Source organism: Leptodactylus fuscus, chromosome 5, assembly GCF_031893055.1.
Source record: "Leptodactylus fuscus isolate aLepFus1 chromosome 5, aLepFus1.hap2, whole genome shotgun sequence".
Taxonomy (NCBI): domain Eukaryota; kingdom Metazoa; phylum Chordata; class Amphibia; order Anura; family Leptodactylidae; genus Leptodactylus; species Leptodactylus fuscus.
Window position 1 is genome coordinate 58,516,838 of NC_134269.1, and position 24,258 is coordinate 58,541,095.

The following is a 24,258-nucleotide window of genomic DNA, read 5'->3' on the forward strand; positions in this document are numbered from 1 at the left end:
TGGTGACAAGGAAATATATGTAAACATTATCTCCCCAGAGACATTACTGGGCTGGATGAGGATCTACTTTACTCCCAGGCTTTACCTGTGGCCTTGTGTAAAATAACATGTATGAAATTGTAACTCCAAGAAAAAAAATGGTGCAATGCAGCAGACACTACTAAAATGACAAGGTCATGTAACAAACAGCATGAGAATACACTCCAAAACATAAATATATAGGTAAAACCCTGGCAGGGGTGAGAGCAGGGTGACAGGGGGCACAGGCTGGAGGTGTCTCCGGGCCTCTCCTAAGTTTCTGAAAATACCCAGGAAAATTAGGGTGTGGCAATGAGAGTCAAGGTCAGGGCTGGGGGGATAAAAACACAAAATACAAGGTGGTCTGCAACTTTAGTGAGGCTGTAAGACTACAATTCCCAGCATGCCCTAGTGGTTGTTGTCAGGGCATGCTGGGAGTTGTAGTTTCAAAACAGCAAGGTTGCATATCAGTGAGAGGGAGACTGTAAGTGGTACCTGGTGTGTGGGCAGGGGTACAGGACAGGTGGGCTATGGATGGGCATGTATGGTGACAGGAGACATTAGCCTCCACCATCCTCCTCCTACCTGGATGCATTGCTCCGTGCTGAGCCGTCCTCCTCCTCCGTGCTCTTCTCCTTACTCTTCATCATCTTGTACCCGGGGCAGGGGGCCTGTGTAGTATGAGGATGCCCAGGTATTTACTGTCAAAAGTTGAAAGAAAGGTAAGGTCCGGCGGCTAGAAGCCTGGCATCCCCGCCGGGCACATGCTGGGGCAGGTCGGCAGCAATGGCCGCCTTGTCACAGGTATACACATCTATATACACACACTCGCTACAAGCACCATACAATCCAGCCGGGGATCGGACCCGGCCGACAAGTTTGCTTGGGTCGCCTCGCCCGGAGAGAATATTTGTGATTACGTCATCAGATAGAAAAGTGAGCAAAAAGCAAGAAAATAGCCCAAATCGTGCAGAAAAATCCCCCATAAGCAGCAGTAGTAGTGATCGGAAGCTCACCTGTCTATTCCATGGACTGATCCTACACCGGGGGCAGCGGACTCCGGAGATCGGCAAAACGCAAAAAATAGTAAAAATCGAAAAAGAGGTGAAAAATGAGTAAAAATAAAGCCGTGGGGGTCGGTAGCAGGAGAAAAGCGAGCCCGGGGGTTGGCAGGAAGACGGGAGGAAGGGCAGCCGATCAGAGCGCACAAATATGGAGGTGCGCCATGAGCTGGGAAAACAACGAGCTGACTCCTCGGCTCCGGCGCCGCTCGGAAAAAGACAAAAAAGGCACGAAATTCGGGGGTTTAGATCCTTGCAGGGGGCCCCAGGGGTGCAGCAGGTGAGGGGGGTGCCCAGGAGGGGGCCACAAGTTCTACAAAGTTGCCCTGAAGTGAAAGGGAAAGCGGTGAGCGGAGTGCGCTCTCTAAGGCACAGCCGCCATCTGTAGCTCCTTCCCAGCTCTGAGCTCTGCCTGTGATTGACACTCTGTACATTTACCCCACAACTCAGGTGATGTACTAAGGACCCACCCCCTTCATCTCCACCATCAGCACACAGGGCTCAGGAAGGGGCACCCCAGCATGGCACCCTCATACACCGGCCAGGGGCTTCTCCTTCACTACAACAGGGGTGCTACACCCTTTACTAGCCAGACACTGCAGCTAACAAGTCTCCTTTGTCTCCATTGCCTCAGTAAACGTTGCAGTCCTTGGGATAAATCACTTCCTTTGTGGACAGGAAGTCAGCCATTTTGTGAGGAAAGTGTTCTAAAATGTCTCCTTCAAGGGGTGGTGAAGCTAAACCAAGTAATGTGGGGAGTGTGAGGGGCACATGTGGGAGGAGTCATAGCCACCCCAATAAGCTTCACATTATACCAGGATTGTATGTTGCCATGATGGTGGAGTGCCACTTAAAACCCAACACCATTGAATAGCATGAAACCTTAGCAGCGTAACAGCGCCGACCTAGTGGAAGACTCCAAGTACAAATAATGTATGTACTGTATTTCAGCACAAAAAAAACCTCCTTCCCCCCAGTGTTTGAGAAGACTTTGGAGAAGCTTTAAATGGCTTTCAATCCATAGAGAGTAGACCAACAAGTGGAGCTTGGTTTGGATGATGCGCCATATGTACACACTACCAATCCAATAGTGGGCACTGGGTGGGTATTTTAATCGTTGAGACCATGTCTTGATAAAACCCATTTGGTAGAAGCTCTACATGGACCAATGGATACATAAAGCTGTGGTGTGAAAGATCTAGAGGAACTTTCAGGTCCAGATTAGGACCATTCATGGTCACCACTTTCTTCTTGCTTTTCATCGTACAGCAATAATACCTCATATCATAGGGTCCACCACTTGTCAACACCTTTGTGATGGCTTCTGCCAACCAGTAATGCCCAGTCCTACCTAAAGTAGCACCCCATTAAGCCAAGACCAAAATAGTAGTACAGTAATGGCCTACATTGCCAACCCACCACAAGCACTGACAACCAAGGACAAGACAGGCCGTTATAGGGTGAATTAAGTTTCTCTTTATTGAAAAGACTTAACAGTCGTCATTGACAGACAATTTAGTACCAAAGATGAAGTGCAAGGAAATATTTAAGAAACATTCACAATACAAGGTCATGGTAAGCAGCATTGGTCAGATCTTGGTGGTCTTGGTGCTTCAGCAATGAAGTTGACATTCACAGTCTGTTCTTGGGTTTAGTGGACTCCATTAAGCTCCATGCAGTGGACACTAGATTGACCATCCTTGGCTTCTCCTTAGTAGACTCCACGCCAACTGCACAAGGACTTGGGACGTCTTTGAAAAATCAAACAGAGAAAGGCCATTGGAATGTGGGAATTACGAGGACAAGTCACTTACCATTACAGTTTCATACATTTCCAGTCATTAGATTGATGGCATCAAACCCAAGCCCCTAAAGTAACACCCCTACCTTAGGAGCCTGCAGAGGGGTGTATTGGTTTAAGGTGCACTTAGGCCCTGGTGCCAGAACAAGACCTTAGATAGCAGTTTTATCATTTGTGCAGAGTAGGTGGGAACTGGTTTCAGATTTTGCCTTGTGGACCAGTAGTGTCAAAATCTACACCTCCAGTATTGTAATGTGGCAGGGCGGAGAGGGCGCCCACTTCAGTCAGGAGAAAAAACTATTCCCAAGTTTGTCTCCATTAACAACCTTCACTTTTACAGCCCGATCCAAGCTGCATGAAGTTTACTGCTTGACAGATCACAAATCTTAACTCTACATAGCAAGTACAGTACAATGCCAGAACCAACGCAATCTCCAGGCGATCCTACCGCTGTGCCAAAATATTCAATATAGAATACCAACAGACTATATACAGTATACAGCCATGACGAGAAATGACAAATCAAGAATTTAGCAGTTAGATCCAAGAATAACTTGCAACACGGTACAACAACGAACACTTTCCTTGCAGCAACCTGTCATTGGTGGACAAGAAGCTGTGTGAACAGTCAGCAAGTTTCAAGAATGCAGAAAGATTTCACCAGTTTTATCAGAGACATCCAATAAGCTTAATGGTGTTCAACATGCATGCATCAGCTCCTGAAGTGGGCGCTGTAACCTCTTCCAGCCACATAGTACAGAGTGGAGCCATTTTCTACTACAATGGACACATAAGCATACACAGCCATCAGTATACACAGCCATCAGTATACACAGCCATCAGTATACACAGCCATCAGTATACACAGCCATCAGTATACACAGCCATCAGTATACACAGCCATCAGTATACACAGCCATCAGTATAGCATTACACAGAGATATTCCAAGTAACCATACACTACATTAGATAGTGGTAAATGCTAGATCAATGGAGATCTCTCCTAAACATAAAGGCCTGACGTCCCCCAGCCACAAGGCCACATCTACTACATTGATGCCCATCCAAGCATGTCCCGTCTCTTCATTCAAGCTCTATGGCACTGACAAACGGCCAATATTCTCCCCATAATGCCATAGACTTTGCATGGAGAGGCAGAGTGTAGGCCTAAGCACTTCAGACAACTTACTATGGCCTCATTCTAGAGTCCTGGGCCACACAGTCCACCACAAACCTGCAGCCATCTATAGTAGCGGCATGGTGGACAAGATTAAATAAAATCCCATCCACATGCTGCGACCAAAACCTGCAGCACTGGCAATTATTGCTGTATGGTTTACAATGAAAGAAAAGGTAGAAGCTGTGGCTGGAATTGGTGGGAAACCTGTAGTTGAGCTGCAACAAAACAAAAATCCAGCTTCTGGGTGGCTTTTGCTGTAGAACTTCCCTATGGGAATTTTATACAGTGTATTGACACCACATGGCTCTAACCATGCACATGTAAAATCCATATTCACTATTACTAAAGGGTCAGCGAAGAGAGGAGAAAAAACAAAAAAACAAAGCTTTTCCATTTCAATTGGCAGGGAATGGCAGTGTTGGGGTGTACATTACAAGTGGTCCTTTTTGGATACGAGTCAGGCCACCACATCAATATACCCTTGTACTAAAATTCTGCATCCCTAACTGTGTAATGCAGGGCAGTCTTTCAGACAATCCACTGATTTCATTTTGCACTGTGTAATACTTCATTTCTCCTGTGGAGGTGCTGTGGGCAAGTTAAATACTTCCCGACAGATTTTTTTTTCCCCCCCACACAATTTGCAGCAGATTTTTGGAGGTTCCAGTAGCAGAGGGGTGGGGGTGTACAGAAGGTCAGAGGTGCCAGATAGCAGGTCACAATAGAAGCCCAATGAGATGGACATCTAATTGTGGACTAGATTCTCCCCTACTCTATGGGAAACATTACTGCAACTTCTCTCCTACCAAGCATTAGAGATGGGAGACTGCAGAAACTAAGTCTAATCAAAACATAATGACCAGATATAGTGTTACTCATGTACATACTATGCAAAGTGAGTTGAAGTCCGCCATGCTTTTAACAAGATGTAAAGCTAGCTGTCCAATCAGAATTACACAAATTCGCACAATTGTCCATCAACCCCTTCAGCATGCAATTATTTCATGATTTTTTTTCTAAACATCTCTGAATTTCCAATATTATAAGTGTACAAATAAATTGCTGCAAGGTCTCTCCCCCCCCCCCCCCCCCAAATAGGTCAAGCTATATTGGTATATTATGAAGTATTACTTTTGAGCACTTATTCTAACAAAAAGGTGACCATATTTATCTTCTTTTTAAACTCCATTCAATATGCAGGCTATATTCTATTTCAGCAGTTCAGAATTGCTAATTCAGCAATACCAATTCTGTTTCTCTTTATTTTATTAATATTGTTAAGTTACCTTAGAACGGGTTTTCTTTTGTCAGTCTCACATGGGGACTATCACTATTTCAATACTGCAGCCCATCATACATTTCTGCAGATGCCCATTACTTATTGGGCCTAGTAGCCATTGCTAAATGCCAGCCTGGAGTTCAATGCTAGGCTTCTTGCCACATATTAGCCACTTGAAGCCTTCACTATTGCATAGTTGGGGGTCTGAGGAAGAGAAGGAGTTCCCCCACTAAACACTTAAATCCTAGGTCAGTGTTGATCACGAAGAGCTTAATCTGACAGACTGAAGGCTCTGGGATCAGCAGTGAATGCTGGGATAATACAGCTGGCACCTGGTAGTAATGATACAGACACATCTTTTGTGCTCGCTCAATCAAAAAGCCATATTATTAAGGCAATGAGCTTTAACTGTTCAGTAATAAAGCATTGGGCTGGAAGGGGTTAAAAGTCTCCTTACACCAAAGTATGAACGGGGCCAAGTTGCAATGCCACACACTTCTCATAAATGGAGGGGCAAAGGGTACTCATTGGGGACAAAACACAAAAACCTAACCTTAGACAACCCCTTTTAACCCAAACAAACCCTTTGTACTTCAAGGGTCTCTTACCCCCCCCCCCCCCCCAACATTGGAAATATACTGCTGCCTTAATCCAAAAATAGTGGCACATGTATCAATAGGTTGCATGCGGCATTTGCCAGACAACCTATAGATACATGGGGTACAGTTTGTGGTGAGTTTTCTAACCTGTACAAGCCCCTTTAACCTGCATCTCCTGTGACTACATGGACCCCAAATAGTTGAGAGGTGAGTGCAGGTACACAAGCTACAATAAAAATGCCCATGAACTAAAGAGGCCAATCTCCAGTGTAGTGTAGACAAGTCCCGATGAATTACTACGATGAGTTACTATGGGCATTAAGGAAACTTTTACTCCAGTAATACACACCAGGCCTAAAAGCCCAAGGTCCCATGGAAATAAGAAAGGACTGGACCTTTAAGAGGTTTCACTCTAAACAACAAAGTGCACACTATACTTTCTGCAAGACACAAAGTTTCATTCCATTCCTACAAGAAGTGAAGCGATGCGTACATTTTGCACATACACCTTTGTATTAGGAAGAGGAAAAACAAGACAATGTAAACATTTTGCTTGCTTGTGGGTTGGCATGGAAACAGGTACATATGTGTACACAGACTTCCTGTCACATGACCTCCTCTCTATGTTGTATGTGATAACCATTCCAAGTAGAGATTACATGACCGGATGCTTGTAGAACAGCGGCCATGACTGTGGAAACCAGATCAGTTTTCGAGCAGTTATTTGTGAAGACTGATGGCCCCAATGACTATTACGGTCTACCAAGCTAAGAATACGGAGAACTGGAAATAACATCCTGCGCCTACTGAAAGGTAATGTATATGGGCCTAGGAGACAAGTGTGTGGCCTCTTGGGGGTGCACTAGTAGCTTACAGTCTGCAGGATTAGCCATGTATACAATGCCACAGCTATAGCTCAGCACTGCAACTGCTCATTACTACAGACTAAATCTAAAGAGTTTGCCATCTTGGAAACGCACATGCAATGGCTAGATGCAGAAAGTTACATTACAGAGACCAAGTCCATTGTATTATAAGCCCTACAATACAACATGTTCTATTCAATTCTAACAATTCTAGCTCTATGGGTCAAGGGGAAGTGAAGAGACGTCAGTATAAGACACACGGCCTCTCACATTGGGCCACATGTATAAAAACTGCACTCGAGTAGTAGGTTGGGCACTGAAAGCTTTACCATGCAGAGGGTTTATAAAGTGTGCATGAATGGAGTACAGGAGTCAGTACAGAAAGCTTGTCTTCTGGTATACAGAATATAGGGGCAGAATACAGTGCCTGGCATTCATCTGAATATGACATTTGGGTGAAGTATTGCAAGGCATGACAGCTGCTCGAACCAAGCACCAGCTGCCACTGAATAGCAGCTCCTCTGAAGCCGGCCATACACATTTCTCCCCGCCTCAATATGAGTGATAGGAGTGGTGCAATCCAAGATGGCCAACTCCCAGCCCAGCACACAACCTGGAGAGTCCAACAGGAGGGAACAACCTTTACTAGCAATATGACAGTTCTGCATTAAGGCTACACACCATGGAAAAGCCGCTTTATTTTGTTGCAGTTTTTTGAGCAGAATGGAGAAGTATTTCCTATATAATTCCCATTCCTTTGGCTCAAAAAAAGGGCAAAGTCTGCAAAAAAAAAAAAAAAAAAAAAAAAAAAAAGTGGCTTTTTCACAAAATAGGGCCTTAGCTGAAAAGAGATTCTGGAATTTTAATATTGATTACCTAAAATCAGACATCCTGCAGCCCTGTGAAACACCAAGTGACATATCCAACAGATACACATCAAAGCATTAGCAATAGTCAGATACCGGACCGCCACAATGTGACACCAAGGACCTACTCTAAGGAAAAGTCAACAATCCCACCATCCAAATACCACAGTCCAATAATATCCAAGTGCACAGCAGGTGACTCTGGTTAGCTGTTTGTTTAGTAGGTATTCCAAGTAATGGTAGGCACTTTCCAGCAACACATTACAAGGTCTTGTGTATGACTACATGTACATAACCATAGCAGTTTTTACAGTCAGATCATACACTACATATATAAATATATTTTTATTTATTATTTTTATTTATTTTTAAATGCCCACATTGCTTTTAGCATTGAATCTGCAATCAAATCCACAGAAGACTTGATCCCAAATAACTTGAATAGGATCAGATTCCCATTTTCTAGATTGTGTTCATGGCCTGGACACCAGTCTATAAAATATTACAAACTTATATGGAGCCATAGAAATAAGTGGGTCTGTATACTATCAACAACTGAGGACTATAAACTAAAAAACACAGACACATGATTGTGTGAGGCCCAGTTCACATCTGTGCATGGGTTTCCACTCGGGAAACACCAAATGGAAACCTAATCCGCATAAAAAAAGAAGCGGTTACCTTAAGAAACTCGTGGACACCATAGACTATAAAACGATCCATGTGGTTTCTGCACAAACAATGAGGAGAGAGGCGTGCTGCTTGCAGGGGGAACTGAATGGTCCAAACGCAGATGTGAACTGGGCCTAAAAGGGGGGGGGGGGGGGGCATTAAGGGAGCCTTGGGATAGCTACATTAATTTAGGTATCATTTCCATTTACTTTGCTTTAAGTTAGCAAAATTGAAGTTACATTCAGGACTCCATAAGTATTGCAAGTCTGATTTGCAGAAGAAATTAATACACAAAAGAGCACGACCACCCAAAACTGACAAAGCAAATAACTTTAGGATCACCCATCTATACAACAAACAAAATTTTAACAGGAAATACAGTACAAGCTGAGACATAGCCAAAAGTATATGTAAAGTGCTGCATCAGGTTTGCAGATATATGGCAAGACTAAAATCCATGAAGACATTACACAAAGTAAACGGATACTAAAGCTCAAGTTGATTTGGTTTCCTTCATCTCACTATACCAGTGAAACAGTCTGCTGTTCACTACACACAGTCATATCAGACTAGAGACATGCAAGGAATTATAGAAATAGCTAAAGGTGTTCTATAAACTAAACCAAGGCTGTATAGTCAGTAGGCCAGACCACTAACAGCCTGCCATGGTCACTCAGGAGCCAGTGACTGAACCTGTAGGACATTCTGCAACAGACTACACAATACAATACTAGTCACGGTTCATTAAAAGTCATTTTATTTTTAAGCAGTCAGCAACTTTTTCCTCTTGACTCCATAGCCGTAAACTAAACCACCCTCTAGTGATGATTTCAGAAGCCGACATCTGAAAGTCTTCTTGTACAAGTCTGTTTATAGTCCTGCGAAGACTCCATTTTGGACTAGTAGACTGCTCTACTCTATTTCAGGCACTGTAAAGTGCTGCTTTGGCTACAGACAGGTCATATTTGAGGTTTGTCAAAAATTGAAGAGGAATCTTCAGGGATATAAACAGTTTAGCATGCGATAATGAAAGGGATGAGGCATAACTGCTGGGACCGTTTTATAGTCCTTGTTTCCATTTAAGGGGTGTCTAGAATACAAGATACAACTCATGACAAAACGTCATAAGGATTTCTGGAGAGAAAGGGAACCAAATTTCAGACAGTCGTGCTTATGGCCGTATTTATCTCTCCAGTTCTCAACCCCACAAAGTTCTTATTTTTAATATTTTACAGGTTATTTGCAAAAGCATATTATTGGCGATTTTTAAGCTACGGCTACCTGTACCCCATCCATATTCTATATGCCTAGCAGACTGCACCATTATACAATAAAATATATGGATAAGTGACCACTCCCCAATACTAACTCCTAATAGTTCTATAAATGAACTAGACTTCCAATAACTTGTCTCATGTGAACAGTTATTTAGGCCCAAACTGGACAGAGCCCCGCTAACACCATACCTTGCTGCTGCTAGAACTGCATGTTTCAATGTTATATCCATTACCATGTGACCAGAAGAATTATTAGATGCGTACGGTGTTCAAAGAAAAACTCCAGTCATAACATATCAGAAGACACCCCCCCCCCAAATAAGGGGCAAATGCTTTATGCAATCTTAAAAACAAGAATTTAGCTCCAACTACATGTTTATAAAGTCGCTCATACTTGTGAAAGCTCTGTAACCACAAGACTGCACCATGTCAGCAAGAGATGTCACATTATATTCTATGACTATTGCAGAAGCTGTACTGTCAGTACTGTAATAAGCACAAAGCCACTATTTGTGCCTGAGGACCTCATGTCTGACTGGAGCTGTTCTTTAAATCTGCCCACATTTTCAAGTTATTGGTTAAAAGTGAAATACTTCACAACCAATAGCTTTTGAAGACTTAAAGGCTACAAACAAGAACAGACAACACATTGATAAAATTTAGGTAAATTAAGACAAACTTACCGAAACGCACATATCCATGTTGGTCTGAGGGGGAAACAAAATGGTGTATACACAGTTAGAAAGCAGACTACCAGAACACAGCACCACACAAGAAAATAGCTCATGGCAAAAACCAGACAGAGTGAAAACTGACAATATCTGTTTGAAAGAGGAGCTGCACACACAAAGGGGAAACCTTTCGACGGAGGCCCCGTGTTGCAGAAACAACTTTTGTGTCGCAGATTCTGCTGCGCTTTTTTTTTTTTTTTTTTTGAGCCAAAGCCAGTCGTGGATTGAGCAGAAGGGAGAAGTACAAGAGCTTCCATTATATTTATATTTCCTATTCCTTTTGAAGCCATTCTTGGCTTTGGCTCAAAGAGAAAAAAAAAAAAAAAGTCAAGCTACATTTCCACAATGTGGAGCCTTAGCCTTATTTAGGTTATTCTGCAATGTTCTGGGCACTCATAAGTATACCTCTACAGAGACAACCAATGTAATAAGCCCTAGACAGCATATACGTATCTAAAAATGTGAAGAAACACCAGCCTAGAAGTTATTATACAATAAACTACTGTATAACCAGCTTACATCCATGGGTAACCCATAAGCTTGCAAAATGTATACATCTGAAGATTAAAGACAGGACATTGTGTTCCTCTAGTCACAACTCCTCCCACATTAAGATATGGTCCTAGATTTACTATTCTAGTTATGACTAGATACTGGAGTAAGTGTGGCACGCCTAGTTTGATCTAAGTTCTGACTTGCTTGACACATGGGCATGTTTTTTGTTTTTTTTTTTCAAGGAAGAGAAGTTTAAAAATTGCGTTAGAAAATACCTGCACAAAGCAAGCCAACTACGAGGTCATGTAAACAGACCAGACCAGCTAAAATTTGCCAGATTAATCACAAATTTACCACAATAAATCTGGGCCAGTATTTCTCCTTTCAATGATTTGCCTGAAGAGCACAGTTTCCTCACAACTTTTGGGGGTGGGGGGGGATGTGTAGCACACAACTATTTTATGGGCTCACCAATTTGCTTTTTGAGAGTGAAAACAGGCGTGGTTTATATGTAGTAACATGTTATGATGTACGTTTTTGTTTTTTTAAAGTCTCAAAAAAGGGAAGGGGGTGGGGATGCACTTCAGTACATGGGCAGCAGAAAACATATGATATATAACCTGACAATGATGGGATTGTGACTTCCTTGAGGTGACTGTGCATATATTACGCATCTAGCAACAAATACATATACCATGGTGTACGGCCGCTAAAAAACAATTCAAAGTTTTACCTAAATTCTGTTAAATTAGTATAGCTTTGGTTACTCAATTATCAGTAATCCTGATTGGATAGCATTCAGTGTGAGACAGATGACATGGATGTAAATGAATTGATATAGTCCGTGTGAGCAACTTTGACATTGAGCTTTCATTTCCAATTGCTGACATCTGTGTTGGAGTCTGTCGCATTGAGCATCAGGAGTCCTGCAAATTCGACTTTTTTCGTTCAGCGAATTCAGTTAAAAAGGACGGACACCTATTATAGTTAATGGGGTCTGTTGTACTTTGTATGTGTCTGCTGTTGTAGCCGTCCACCTATCCGTTCTGGAACAGATTGACCCACAATAGTGTGAACCTAGTGCAAGTGTTACCATGTTGCAAAGGACTCCAACTCCCCTATCAAGAATACACAAGATCTAATCGATCCACCTCTATTTTCGTTAATAGTACAGTTAAAAACTGTCCTGTGCCACCCATTATTCTTCTTAGAAATGTATAAGTTGCCAGCTAAGTGTTAGCAGTTGGAGGTGTTTACCTACATAAACATGCTGACCAATGATGCTAGTGCCAGACTGTAGGGACAAATACCCTCCTCTGCAGGGTATCATGGTGGCTCAATGGTTAGCACTGTTGCCTTGGCATAGTTTTGTTTTTTTTACCACCAGCCAAGTACAAGATCCACACAGGGCTTGTATCTTCTTCCTGAGTTTGAGAAAGTATCTGCCCATATCTCAAAATAGGAAATTTACATTGCGACCCCTACTTGGGACAGTCAGTGATGACAATTATTGCAAAGCAAAGAAGATACAAGGAAAACTAACGCTCAGTTCTTCATTTATTAAAACATTTTCTGGAGGAACCGCAGACAAAGGTTGTTGCAGAATTTAATGAGAACCCAGTGGTCTGCAGTGAAACGTTCGACAAAATAACGAAGCAGAAAGTTTAGTGAAACCCAGTCTGGAAAAGTGTGATCCTACCTGGTTCCTACGTGAAAACAGCCCAAAGTCAGTGGGCCTAATGCCTTAAGAGGTTTTAGAGACAAAATTGCAGATTTGCACATTCTACCAGAACATATTTTGAACGTTTAAGAGGTCATGCCACATTTAGAACTCATTGCAACCTTAGAACTCAACTTCATAAGACAAGTTACTACTTGTAAAATTGTTAGGTTTCATCTTGCTCCTGTGACTTCACAGCCATATTTTAGTTTGGAGTGTATGACAAAGTAAGAAGGTTTGCAGGCGCTTTGTGGAAAATAAAAGCCTCATTTTCTGCTGCGACACTAATCCAGGTTTCGCAATAAAAAAAACAAACAAACAAACACTGCTGTGTACTCGCCTTATGGGAGGGGCAAATCTATACACAAGGATTACAGGCCTTGTTTGGCTACTTTGGCCTTTCCAAAATAACTTATTTGATAAAGGTCTATGTAAATACTATCATGAGTATTATCCACTGTTTTGTGCTATAAAGCAGGATTTAGAGTTGATGACATTAAATGTGGATGAGAAAACACACTTTTGCACCAATGAGACGACTGCAAGAGATTATACCTCAATAGATGATAAAATGAAGGTCCCTGCTGTGAAGAAGTTAATAGCGAAATTGCAAATAACTTCACTCCCAGAACCTTGTACACAAACACTAAAAACAACATTTCAATATGCAGCTCCACGGAAACGCATAGAGAAAAAAAAAAAAAGTTTCCAATTGCATTAGTTTTAATGGGCTTTTTAGGCTTAAAAAAAAAAAAAAAATTATATATATTATATATATTATATATATATATATATAATTTTTTATTTATTTTTAAACTTGTCCTAACATTATACTGGTGGGGTCCGACATCCAGCACCCTCACTGATCAGATGTTCACAGAAGTATCAGCTAAGTAGAGCTTCTCTCTAATTGTATTATCTGAATAGGAGTGGAGCTGGTGAAACTACTACAAAGTGAACATAGACATTGTGTAGTAATGGCAACATGGATCCAGACATCAGCTGATTAGCAGGGGTGTCAGACCAACCATATCCTAAAGATAGGCCATCAAAATATTATTTTGTACACACAAATTACTTGTATTTTCCCCCCACATTAAGTTTAGGAGTCCAATTATTCTGCTATTGGAATTTTACATAATTCTGAAAGTGTCTAGACTAAATATAAACTGCAGAAAAGAAAAAAAAAAAAAAAGTACATCTAACTTACAATTAAACCTTAACTGTAATGGGTAAAGAAATACATTCCTATACGATAATCATATGGAGATTAAATAAAAGCACATACATTGTAGTCTATCAAATAAAATAGTACTGAATAGGACAAGATTTAATAAGGATATAGTACATAAATACTTCTACAAAAACCTTACTAAGCTAATAAAAGGTTACGGGAGAAAACATACAGATATGCATGTATTTTATAATTGAGACACACACACCTGGTAAGGAGTCACTGTGCTGTATCAAGTGACAGAAGGATCTTTTCCTCATTTACCTGCGAATAAAGAAGCAGCTATTAATATGAAGCTTAATCCCTTAAAACAATACATCTCTGTACCGCAGTTACTAAGGGACTTTGGGCTAGGCTGCTGCCCTTTTACAGCTGCCTAGTCCAAATGTTATATTAACCTCATTAACCTCCCATGCCATGAAGAGTAACTGCTGGATATTAGCTCTATCCAGGGCACAAATTGCAGAAAGGTCCAATCCAGACTGTTAGTTGCTGTTGACAACATCTAAGGGCATTCAAGTGGTTTTATAAAGATGCCCCTCACACTCCATCACCCAACACAACCATCAGCTGCCAATGATTGGTAGGACAAGGGTCTGATAATGGCCTCTAAGTCTGCCATGTACGGAGGCCCATGAGGTCAAAAGTCCCAGTGGGTTGCTGGTCAGTATATAATACAGGGCAATCCCAGGTTTTGCATTAACACAGTTAGCGATAAGTTTGACATAATATTTATGCAAAAATGGTTTAGTTCACTTGCCTCCCGAAAAGGAATAAAAATAACACAAAATCCTATGTACCAAAAAATGGTACCTGGCTTTGTCTTTGAAGGTGACAGCAATATTTTAGTTTCATTATGCAAACGCTAGAAAAAAAAAAAATGTATGCAAACGATTTTTATTTCAAAAATACAAAAATTGTAAAGAATAAAATTACGGTATTTTGTGCCTGGGATGAACAGCATAAAAAAAAAAATGTGAGTTTTTTTGTTCATCATGCCTTACAAAAAAAAATAATTAAAATAAAACTACAGATCTTCCTGCACAATATGGCCTCAAAATAAGGGGAGGGAAAAAAAAAAAAAAAAAAAAGGATTTTTGTTCATTTGTGCTTTTTTTTTTTTTTTTAAATCATGTTTTAACTTTATTCTCTGCATCAACATAAGTATGTTATTTATTGTAAACCTTGAACATCGCAAAGATGTAAAGAAAAAAAACAAAAAAACCAAAGAGGCATAAATTATTTAGTACACTCTCCAAACGTTATAAAAAGTTAAGTTATTTGTGCCCCATCATAAACTACAAAAACAACCCTCATGCAGGTAAACTGATGGAGAGAGAGGAAAAAAAAAAGATAGAATAAAATAAATAAATATTGAAGTAGTTATGGCTCTTGGGAATGTTAAAAAAAAATAAAAAAAATGCTTGGTCATTAAGGCCCAAAACAGATCGATCTATAAAGGGGTTAACAGGATGTTTTTTCCAATTCCATTCAATAAAATTTGTTCCCCAGCCAACAAAAGTAACAAGATACTAAAAAGTATCGAATAAATAGTTATTTTAGCAAGACTTCATTTTCATTAATAATTTCAGATAACCTGTACATACATATATAAAAACATTTTTTTAAAAAAAATACTTACTTCTAAAAATTAATCGTGAAAACATGGCTGCACCTGAAAACAGATAAATATCTTGATTAATATAAACACCGAGTCCATCCTAAGAAATACGGCATCAAACAGGATCTAAAAGCACCAGGAGAATAGCCTTTCAATATACAGATTATAATATGTGCTATTATAAACCACATATCCTCCATCTCTAAGAAGGCTATATATGAGAGCCGTCACATAAAACAAATATGGAATATAACAAAATTAAGAAACAGATACATTGCCTGAAATCCATTGTACCGATAGTACAACAGATAATAGGAGGCATAAACTACACGCTAAATGTATATGTAATCAACACGTAGCTGACATTAAAGAATTATTATCTGAAATGTTATTACCCAGCACTGACTTATTTGTGAAAGGGTAAAATAGTCTAAGAAATTCACCCTGGGAAGAAAGTCTATTGCAGGGCGATAAAAAGGTTTTAGAATAATTTATGGGGTACTGACAAAGTTGGGGATCACTCATTATAATCAAACATATTAAGGGGGCTACAAATCATATACTATTAAAAATTAGACCTGGCGTCTAAAGAGTTAAAAGCAACCCCCTTCATATACAGACATTTATCTATACATATATATATAGCATGTCGTCTATAGCCAGATCTGTACAAAGGGAGGGAGAATAGCCTCAGTCATCCATTATGTATAAAACACTAAGAAATAACAGCAAGAACGTAGCAGAATCCTTCTAAAAGGGATAAAATGTAGTAAATGGCCGCAGAGCTGTGGGCACAGGAGCTGGCACAAGGCATGGAGGGCACAGATGCCAGGACTGTACACAACAGGCAGCCATGGAGCGTCACCAGGCAGAAAAATGGAGAAAATGGCTAAAATAGCAGGATAAAGAGTCCAATGTGGCCGTGCTGACAGCTGTGCAGCCCGGGAGAAGCTGACAGGACGGGGCTGGCCAGTATACACCGAGCCCCGGGAGCTGCAGCAGTCCGCCAGTCGCTTCTCAAGGACATTTGCTTATTTTTCTCTTCCCCACCCAAGGACAAAGAGGGAAGAAGAAGCAGCCGCCATACTCACCCTCTCCAGCCGCCATTACAGGGAGGATCTGTCACTCGGTTCTCAGGGCCACACAGGAGCCTAGGGGCCCCCAACACCTCAGCCCCTGGATCTGGGGGTTATTAGCTATCACCCCTGTTATACAGGAGCCCCAGTGTCGTCCATGGTCGGAGCAGAGCTACGAACAAAGGCAGCTGCCTTCCATCTGCCACCGCCATTTTGTGGTGCCGTTCTCTTTCTGCCTGACACACAAGCACTCAGCCCCGTCCCCCTATAACCTGCACTAGCAGTATCCCCCGAGCCCTCACCCCAGTACTCCCCCTTGGATACTGAAAACTCGGGGCTCCCTGCCTCTGTTTACTGCCCGTCTCTCCTCCCGCCATCTTGCTGCAGCTTCGTCTCTCTCCTCAGCACTTCTGCTCTCTCCGAACCGCGCTGCCTCCTTATCAACGTAGAGCGGCAACATGCTAGTCACTGTGCACCTCCCTGACGTCAGCGTCACGTGACCCGTAGGGCGGAGCTTACTAAGGAGCTCCTAGCTGAGAAGGCAGGGAGAGCAGTGAGCACATGCTGCAGGACGGGGAGCGGAGCTGGACCGTCCTGTGTGCTGGGTCCTTATGCGGACAGTCTAGGGGAGTACGAGCCATGACCTCCGGCCACCCTAGCTAAACTCAGCTGCAGACAATGGCCTCGGCATGGACAGAAGGAGCGCTCTCCTTCTTCCTTAAAGAAACGCGCTGATTGGTTCATGCTGTGATACAGTCATTGGCTGAAAGTGTGTGACAGGCGCCACGGAACAACCAATCAGCACTCTCCCTAACTACAGAAGACAGCGCTGATTGGTTGTTATGGGTGCCTATCACACAGTTACTGGCTATGTCTATGTACTCAGGAGCCTGAAGTAACCAATGAGCTCTTTACCTTGTTGGAAGGGAAAGTGCTGTTTGGTTTCAAAATGGCAGAACTGGCCTCAGAGCAGCAATGAGGAGTCTGGAGTGTCACTTGAGTGGAAGCTCTGAAGCTGCTTCAGTCCTATGTCAACTACTATACTCCTTCCTGACACAGCCCTTGTAGATCCCCTCACCATCCAGAGCTCCTGCCATCTTGTATCTCCTCTCTAAGCTCGTGATCCTTTGTACCTCTCCTTCCCAGAACCTGTTACCTTATGGTTCCTCAGAGGCTTAGCTTCAAGCGTCTCTAAAATTCGCCCGTTTCTCACAGTGGAAACATCAGAAACCCTCAATGTTGCTCTGATTCTGTCTCGTCTTCACTATTAAAATTCTCTTCTAATTGGACTTCCTCTTACTAAATTCTCCCCACTACAACCTGTCCTGACTGCAGCTCCAGACTCATCTTTCTGTCAAACTGGTACACAGATGCCTACCTTGTGTCAGTCGATGTGTTGGTTGTCCATCCATCACAGAATACAATCTGAAATTATCACTCTGACCCACAAATCCATCCATAGCGCTGCACCCCCTATATCTCCTCTCTTGTCACTGTCTACCCCCCTAATCGTCCTCTCCGGTCTGCCATTGACCTTAGACTTGCATCCTCTGTTATTTGAGCATCCCACTCCTGTCTCCAAGAGTTTTCTCAAGCTGCTCCAGTGCTCTGGAACGCTTTACCCTGGACAACCTGATTAATTCCCAACTACAGCAGCTTCAAAGCTGCCCTAAAATCACTTCTGTTTGGTCATACTTATCACAAGACCTGACCAAATAATGTGCGGAGCTGTAGAACAATTACACTTTTTATCCTTCTTCCTCTGTTCTTCAGATCCCGTCCTCTCTAACTAGAAGTTACCCTGCCCTCCTTGTACTTAGTATCTGTTTATTCATACATACTGGCTGGTGACGGGTTCATACAGCTTCAGTTACACAACCTTTTCTATTAAAAGATGGCTGGACCATTGTACCAAACAAGCCCTCTGACCTCTTGTGCCCCCTTACCTCCTCATAGATTGTAAGCTCTTGTGAGCAGGGCCCTCACTCCTATTGTTTGATATGTTTATTTCTTTGTCACATTACAATGTCTCATTTTGTGTCCTCTGGTTTGTAAAGTGCTAAGGAATATGTTGGCACTATATAAATAAAGTTGTTATTATTATTATTATGCTCCTGGTCCCAGATGCAAAATCTGTAACAAGGCCCCTCTCTACTCTGTGCTGTTTAGAATAGTGCTATATTTTATGTCTTATGAGGTCCAATTGCATCTGTTATCCCTGCAACCCCTATACCTATGCTCCTGGGTTGCCCTGTGATCCAAAGGAACAACCTATAATCTTGGCTTTTGAGTCCCACCAAAGAATCCCAGTCACTTCTTATCCTCAGTCCCGTTAAGTTAGGTTCACACCTGCACTGGTCTCGACAGAGAGCCAGACCCTCAAAACAGCAGTCACGCGCGGACCCCATAGACTGGCGGGTTTCTGCCATTTTTATACTAAAACTGGCAGAGAAAAAATCCCTCCATGCAGGACTTTTCTCTCCACCGATTTTTGGTGGTTTCTGTGGTGAAGTCTCTGACGTGGATGTGAACCTAGCCTCACATGGTGGAAAGTGAAGAGGAATTTAAGGTGGTCCACTGCATCAGATTCCTCTCCACTTTTTGGCCCTAAGCAGAGATTCAGCTTTCCACCAAGGGTACTGAAATAAAGTAACGCCCTTCATTGCCTCTCAATGAAAACAATAGGGGAAAGACTGAGGCTGGAATTTGAGGCTGATTTTTAGGAGGAATCCACCTCAAAATCAGCTCAAAATTCCTCCATGTGAGCATACCTTAAGGCTAAGGACCAATCCTTAAAAGGGTACTCCCACGTCGCATACTCACCAGTCTTCTTTTCTTTGAAATCTTCTGTCTTCCGGCTTTGTTTCGTCATTGGTGGGCGGGGTCACATATGCAAAGCCAAGCGGCGAGATGCCGCCGGCCCTGCGTGCGCACTCATAGACCAGTCTATCCTTCACAATGCAAATACAGACCCGACAGGTCTGTATTCGCTGCACTGTGAGATGTCATAACAGTGTACCACATCGCTATTTTAGTAACCTTTACCTTAATTTTTATCTTTCTTTCAATCTTCATGTGGTGCATTTAATTTGGGAGCACTATAATGGGCACAATTACTAATATATCACACTGAGAAAGTACTTCTGGGGCACTATGAGGGGAACTGTTAGTAATAGGGCACCGTGAATGATGAACTCTGGGCAAGCATTATTACTATTGGAGGCACACAGAATGAGCATTATTACAGTGGGATCACTTTACTAATAAAGCACACTGAGGGACCACTATCACTATTTGGGGAAGTATAGCAGGCACTATTAGTTATGAGGGAGTATTATTACTATGGCAGGCGGTATCACTGTTACAGGTACAATTCACTGTGCACAATTATTTTTGGGACGAGTGAAGAAAATGAGGAAATAGAGCGACTACAGTCAGAGGTAATGTCGCCTGTCATTGGTTTCCTAAGGAATGCATCTGTTCAGTACTGTAGTATTTTGGCAATGGATTAGACTCTCACACGCCCATTGGCTCTGTACAACTGGAACCGTGATTCGTCAGACCATGCCACATGCTGCCATTGTTCCATGGTCCAATGACAATGGTCGCGGGCCCATGCCAGTCTTTGAGCTCTGAGTTGCACAGTCAGCAAAGGGACACGGGTCGAGCATCAACTGTTGAAGGCTATGCGGTGCAGTTCTCGGTGTACAGTCCTGATGGAAATGGGGTCCTGGCTTCCCACATTCAAATCGGCAGCAGTTTGACCCACAGGAGCCCTGAGAGCCCTGTACGACTCTGCAGAGGTGACATGACGTTCGTTCATCAAACATTCATGGTCGACTGGTGCGCCGGTTTACGTGGCTGCCAACATTGTCTCTGCAATATTGCAGGTCCACCCAAGACACTGTTCACCTCGGAAGCCCAAATTCCTGGGTAATCTCCAAAATGCTATGCCCCATGCGTCTTGCACCAATTTCCATCCCACGTTCAAAGCCACTGAACTCGCGACATGCTGCCATGTTCACGAGACACCTGTCTGCATCTCGTCACACTGTTTGTACGTCATATCCGACACAACTGGCTCTGGGACACACCTTCCCGTGACTTTTGGCCACTGAGTGTAGATAAAACACATTCAGGATTATGGCCTATATGATTATTGACAACTACTGATATTCCAGCTGTATGATCTGCTGTTGTCACTAAATGTGATCATACACATAAAATAACCGTTGGTTAATCTCTCAGCCTCAGTTATTTCTGCTGACTCCCCTTATCAATTTAGAAAACTTAAGATTCAGCCGAAGGGGTAGCTAAGAACCAGTGGCGTAACTAGGAATGGCGGGGCACCCTGGCGAAATTTTGTCAGGCCCCCCCCCCTCCCCCAACCAATGTCGAAGACCCCAACGACTGACCCCCCCCCACATTACTGCTCACTCTATTAGCCCCCATAGTGGCCCCTGCACACAGTATTATGCCCAATAGTGGCCCCTGCACACAGTATTATGCCCACTGTGGACACCCATGAACAATTATTATACTCTGGGGTCTTTTCAGACCCAAGAGTATAATAATCGAAGACCCAAGGGGGGGATACAAACATAAAAAACCACTGTCACTTACCTATCCGCGGCTCCTCTGCAGTCCTCTGTGGTATCAGCCATCTTCCTTGACGTTCGAACATCACATGCAGGCCCCGATCATGTGACATCAGGGACCTCACAGTAGTAGGCCAAAAGCCTGCCAGGAGCATGGAAAGGTAAGTAACACAGTATTTTATGTTTGCTTACCCCTACCGGGCAGGGCCGGCGTCAGCGCACGGCATAGTCGGGCAAGTGCCGGGGCCCACAGAGCCTCTGGGGGCCCCCCGGCACTTGACTGTCAAGATTTCAGCTCATCGGCGTCCGTCCGCCGATGAGCTGGAATACATACGCGATTAAAGCAGGAGCTGTGAGTTCAGCTCCTACTTTAAAGCTCCGGCCCGGCTTGCGTGTGTAGGCGCGATGACGTCATCACGCATACACACGCAAGCCGGGCCGCAGCTAAGCAGATGCTGAACTCACAGCTCCTGCTTAGCTCCGGCCCGGCTTGCGTGTGTAGGCGCGATGACGTCATCACGCCTACACACGCAAGCCGGGCCGCAGCTAAGCAGGAGCTGAACTCACAGCTCCTGCTTTAATCGCGTATGTGACTGGAGAGAGGAGCGTCAGGGGATCGATGGAAGGTGAGTGATGGAAGGTGAGTATAAGTGTTTGTTTTGTATTAAATATAAAGGTGGAACATAATGAAGGGGGCCCATGAAACTGGGGGGCAAATGAAGGGGAGGGGGGGAACGGCATGACACTGGGGAACATGAAGGTGGTGGGGAGAGAACGGCATGAAACTGGGGACAAAGATGGAGGGGGCCCAATGAAACTGGGGGGCAAATGAAGGGGAGGGGGGGAACGGCATGACACTGGGGAACATGAAGGTGGTGGGGAGAGAACGGCATGAAACTGGGGACAAAGATGGAGGGGGCCCAATGAAACTGGGGGGCAAATGAAGGGGAGGGGGGAACAGCATGACACTGGGGCAGATGGGGGGGTGGAACAGCATGACACTGGGGCAGAGACGGGGGACATGAAACTGTTGGCAGATGAAGAGGGAGAACGTGATGAAACTGGGGACAGAGATGGAGGGGGGACATGAAACTGGGGGCAGAGGAAGGGTGTATATGAAACTGGGGGAGAGATGGAGGGGGGCATATAATTTACGGGTGACTGTAGGAGGATTGTACTGTGTGGGAGCACATGATAAATGAATGAGAATGGGTGGAATCAACAAAAGTGGGTGGAGCCAAATTTGCCGCGGCACGCAAAGCGCGCCGCACATTTTGCTCCCCTTTCTTCTCTTTAAAAATTGGGAGGTATGGCGTTGGTGACGCCACACTCCTGCATGACGTCACTTGCTTCATCTACGACGCACAGTGTCTCGACTCCCCCCGCCTCCTTTACAAGGGGGCCCACTGAGGCTCTGTCGCCCAAGGGCCCATAAAAACCTGGAGCCGGTCCTGCTCCCGGGCCTTCAATAATTATACTCGTGGGTCTGAAAAGGCCCCCGAGTATAATGATAGTGTTTGTGGGGTCTCTGGTGTCACTTACCGATCCCAGTTCCTGCCAGGATCGGTAAGTAAATAGGGCCCGTTACCGGCTGAAGTAACTCCAGCCGGTAATGGCCTATTAAGAAAAAAAGAAAATGCAGTGGTAGCGGCTGTCACCGGGCTCCTAATGTCCCAGGCCCTGTGGCAGCTGCCACTGCTAAGAGCTTCTCAGTGATCATTGAAAGGTTCACCACATAGACTCCCATCAATGAAATCTTCTGAGATGTTACTATGAAGTATCAGATACTTTCTTACATGATAGGTGCACTCATTGTTGGACTGGGGTGCCTAAGAGCCACTAGTTAAATTCATTCATGAGACACAGTCTAGCATACCTCCCAACTTTTGAAGAATCGAAAGAGGGACAAAATGTGCGGCACGCGTAGCGCGCTGCGGCAAATTTAGCCCCGCCCACTTTTGTGTTGACTCCGCCCACTCATTAATTTTTCATGTGCCCGCACACAGTATAATCCTCCTACAGTCACCCGTAAATTATATGTCCCCCCCTTTATCTCTCCCCCAGTTTCATATACACCCTTCATCTGCCCCCAGATTCATGTCCCCCTTCCATCTCTGCCCCCAGATTCATGTCCCCCATCTCTGTCCCCAGATTCATGTCCCCCTTCCATCTCTGCCCCCAGATTCATGTCTCCACATCTCTGCCCCCAGATTCATGTCCCCACATCTCTGCCCCAAGTGTCATGCCGACCTCTCCATCTCTGTCCCTAGTGTCATGCCGTCCTCTCCTTCATCTGGCCCCAGTTTCACATTCCACCTCCACATTAAACTTACCTTCTCCTCCGCTCCCTCGCCGCTCTCTGCGCGCCTCTCTCGCTGACACATATGCGGCTGAAGCGAGGAGCTGACCTGTGTCAGCTCCTTGCTTTGCCGCTGCCGCCGGTTACTGGCTTGTAGACGCGATGTGTCACATGACACATCACATCTACAAGCCAGGAGCCGGCGGCAGCGGCGAAGCGAGGAGCTGACACAGGTCAGCTCCTCGCTTCAGCCGCATATGTGTCAGCGAGAGAGGCGCACAGCGGCGAAGCGAGGAGCTGACCTGTGTCAGCTCCTTGCTTCAGCCGCATGTGTGTTCAACTCAGATCTGCGTCCTCTGGACGCAGATCTGAGTTGAAATCGGGACATACCTCCCTCCAACCGGGACCGCGGGACATGTCACCCAAATCGTGACTGTCCCGCGGAAATCGGGACGGTTGGGAGGTATGGTCTAGCGCTACATGACACTTGTTTGCGAATTCCTGAAACTGCACCAACACTCATTAACCTTTTCATGACCAGGTCAATTTTCATTTATGTGTAGAGCCATAACATTTATATTTTCCACTTGGAATGGGGACTTATTTTTGGCAGGACAATTTATACTTCATAATGACACCATTTAATACTCTGTACAATGTACTGTGAAGCTGGAAAAGAAAAAAAATCAAAATTAGGGGTAATTGGAAAAAAAAACAAAAAAAAAAACGTCACCAGGTTTTATGGGTTTTGCTTTTACTGTGTTCACTGTGCAGCATGATTGACATTTTAAGTATATTCTGCAGGTTATTACGATCCCAGTGACACCAAATTTATATACCGTAGTTTTTTTTATGTTTTAATCCC

At 43.7% G+C, this 24,258-nt stretch overlaps 1 protein-coding gene and 1 long non-coding RNA gene across 6 annotated transcripts in view; both read right to left on the minus strand.

The window, feature by feature from the left end:
- Positions 1 to 1,617, minus strand: part of CHD2 (chromodomain helicase DNA binding protein 2) — a 54,550-nt gene extending 52,933 nt beyond the window's left edge. For 4 of the 5 annotated variants that reach the window (XM_075273253.1, XM_075273251.1, XM_075273254.1 and 1 more), the window contains exons 1-2: positions 1,035 to 1,328; positions 604 to 719 (exon numbers count right to left, since the gene is read on the minus strand). In XM_075273253.1, the coding sequence (XP_075129354.1) occupies positions 604 to 668 (65 nt within the window). In that variant the 5' untranslated portion in view covers positions 669 to 719; positions 1,035 to 1,328. Of the gene's footprint in view, positions 1 to 603; positions 720 to 1,034; positions 1,329 to 1,354 lie in introns of those variants that run through there. The other variant, XM_075273255.1, reaches the window with a different exon arrangement.
- A 915-nt stretch (positions 1,618 to 2,532) lies between these two features.
- LOC142202909 (uncharacterized) lies at positions 2,533 to 17,171 on the minus strand. Its single transcript, XR_012716092.1, has 5 exons — positions 16,512 to 17,171; positions 15,442 to 15,474; positions 14,008 to 14,063; positions 10,303 to 10,326; positions 2,533 to 2,830 (listed from the first exon to the last, which is right to left on the minus strand). It is a non-coding gene; the product is annotated as an uncharacterized LOC142202909 (long non-coding RNA).
- Positions 17,172 to 24,258: the final 7,087 nt, after the last annotated feature.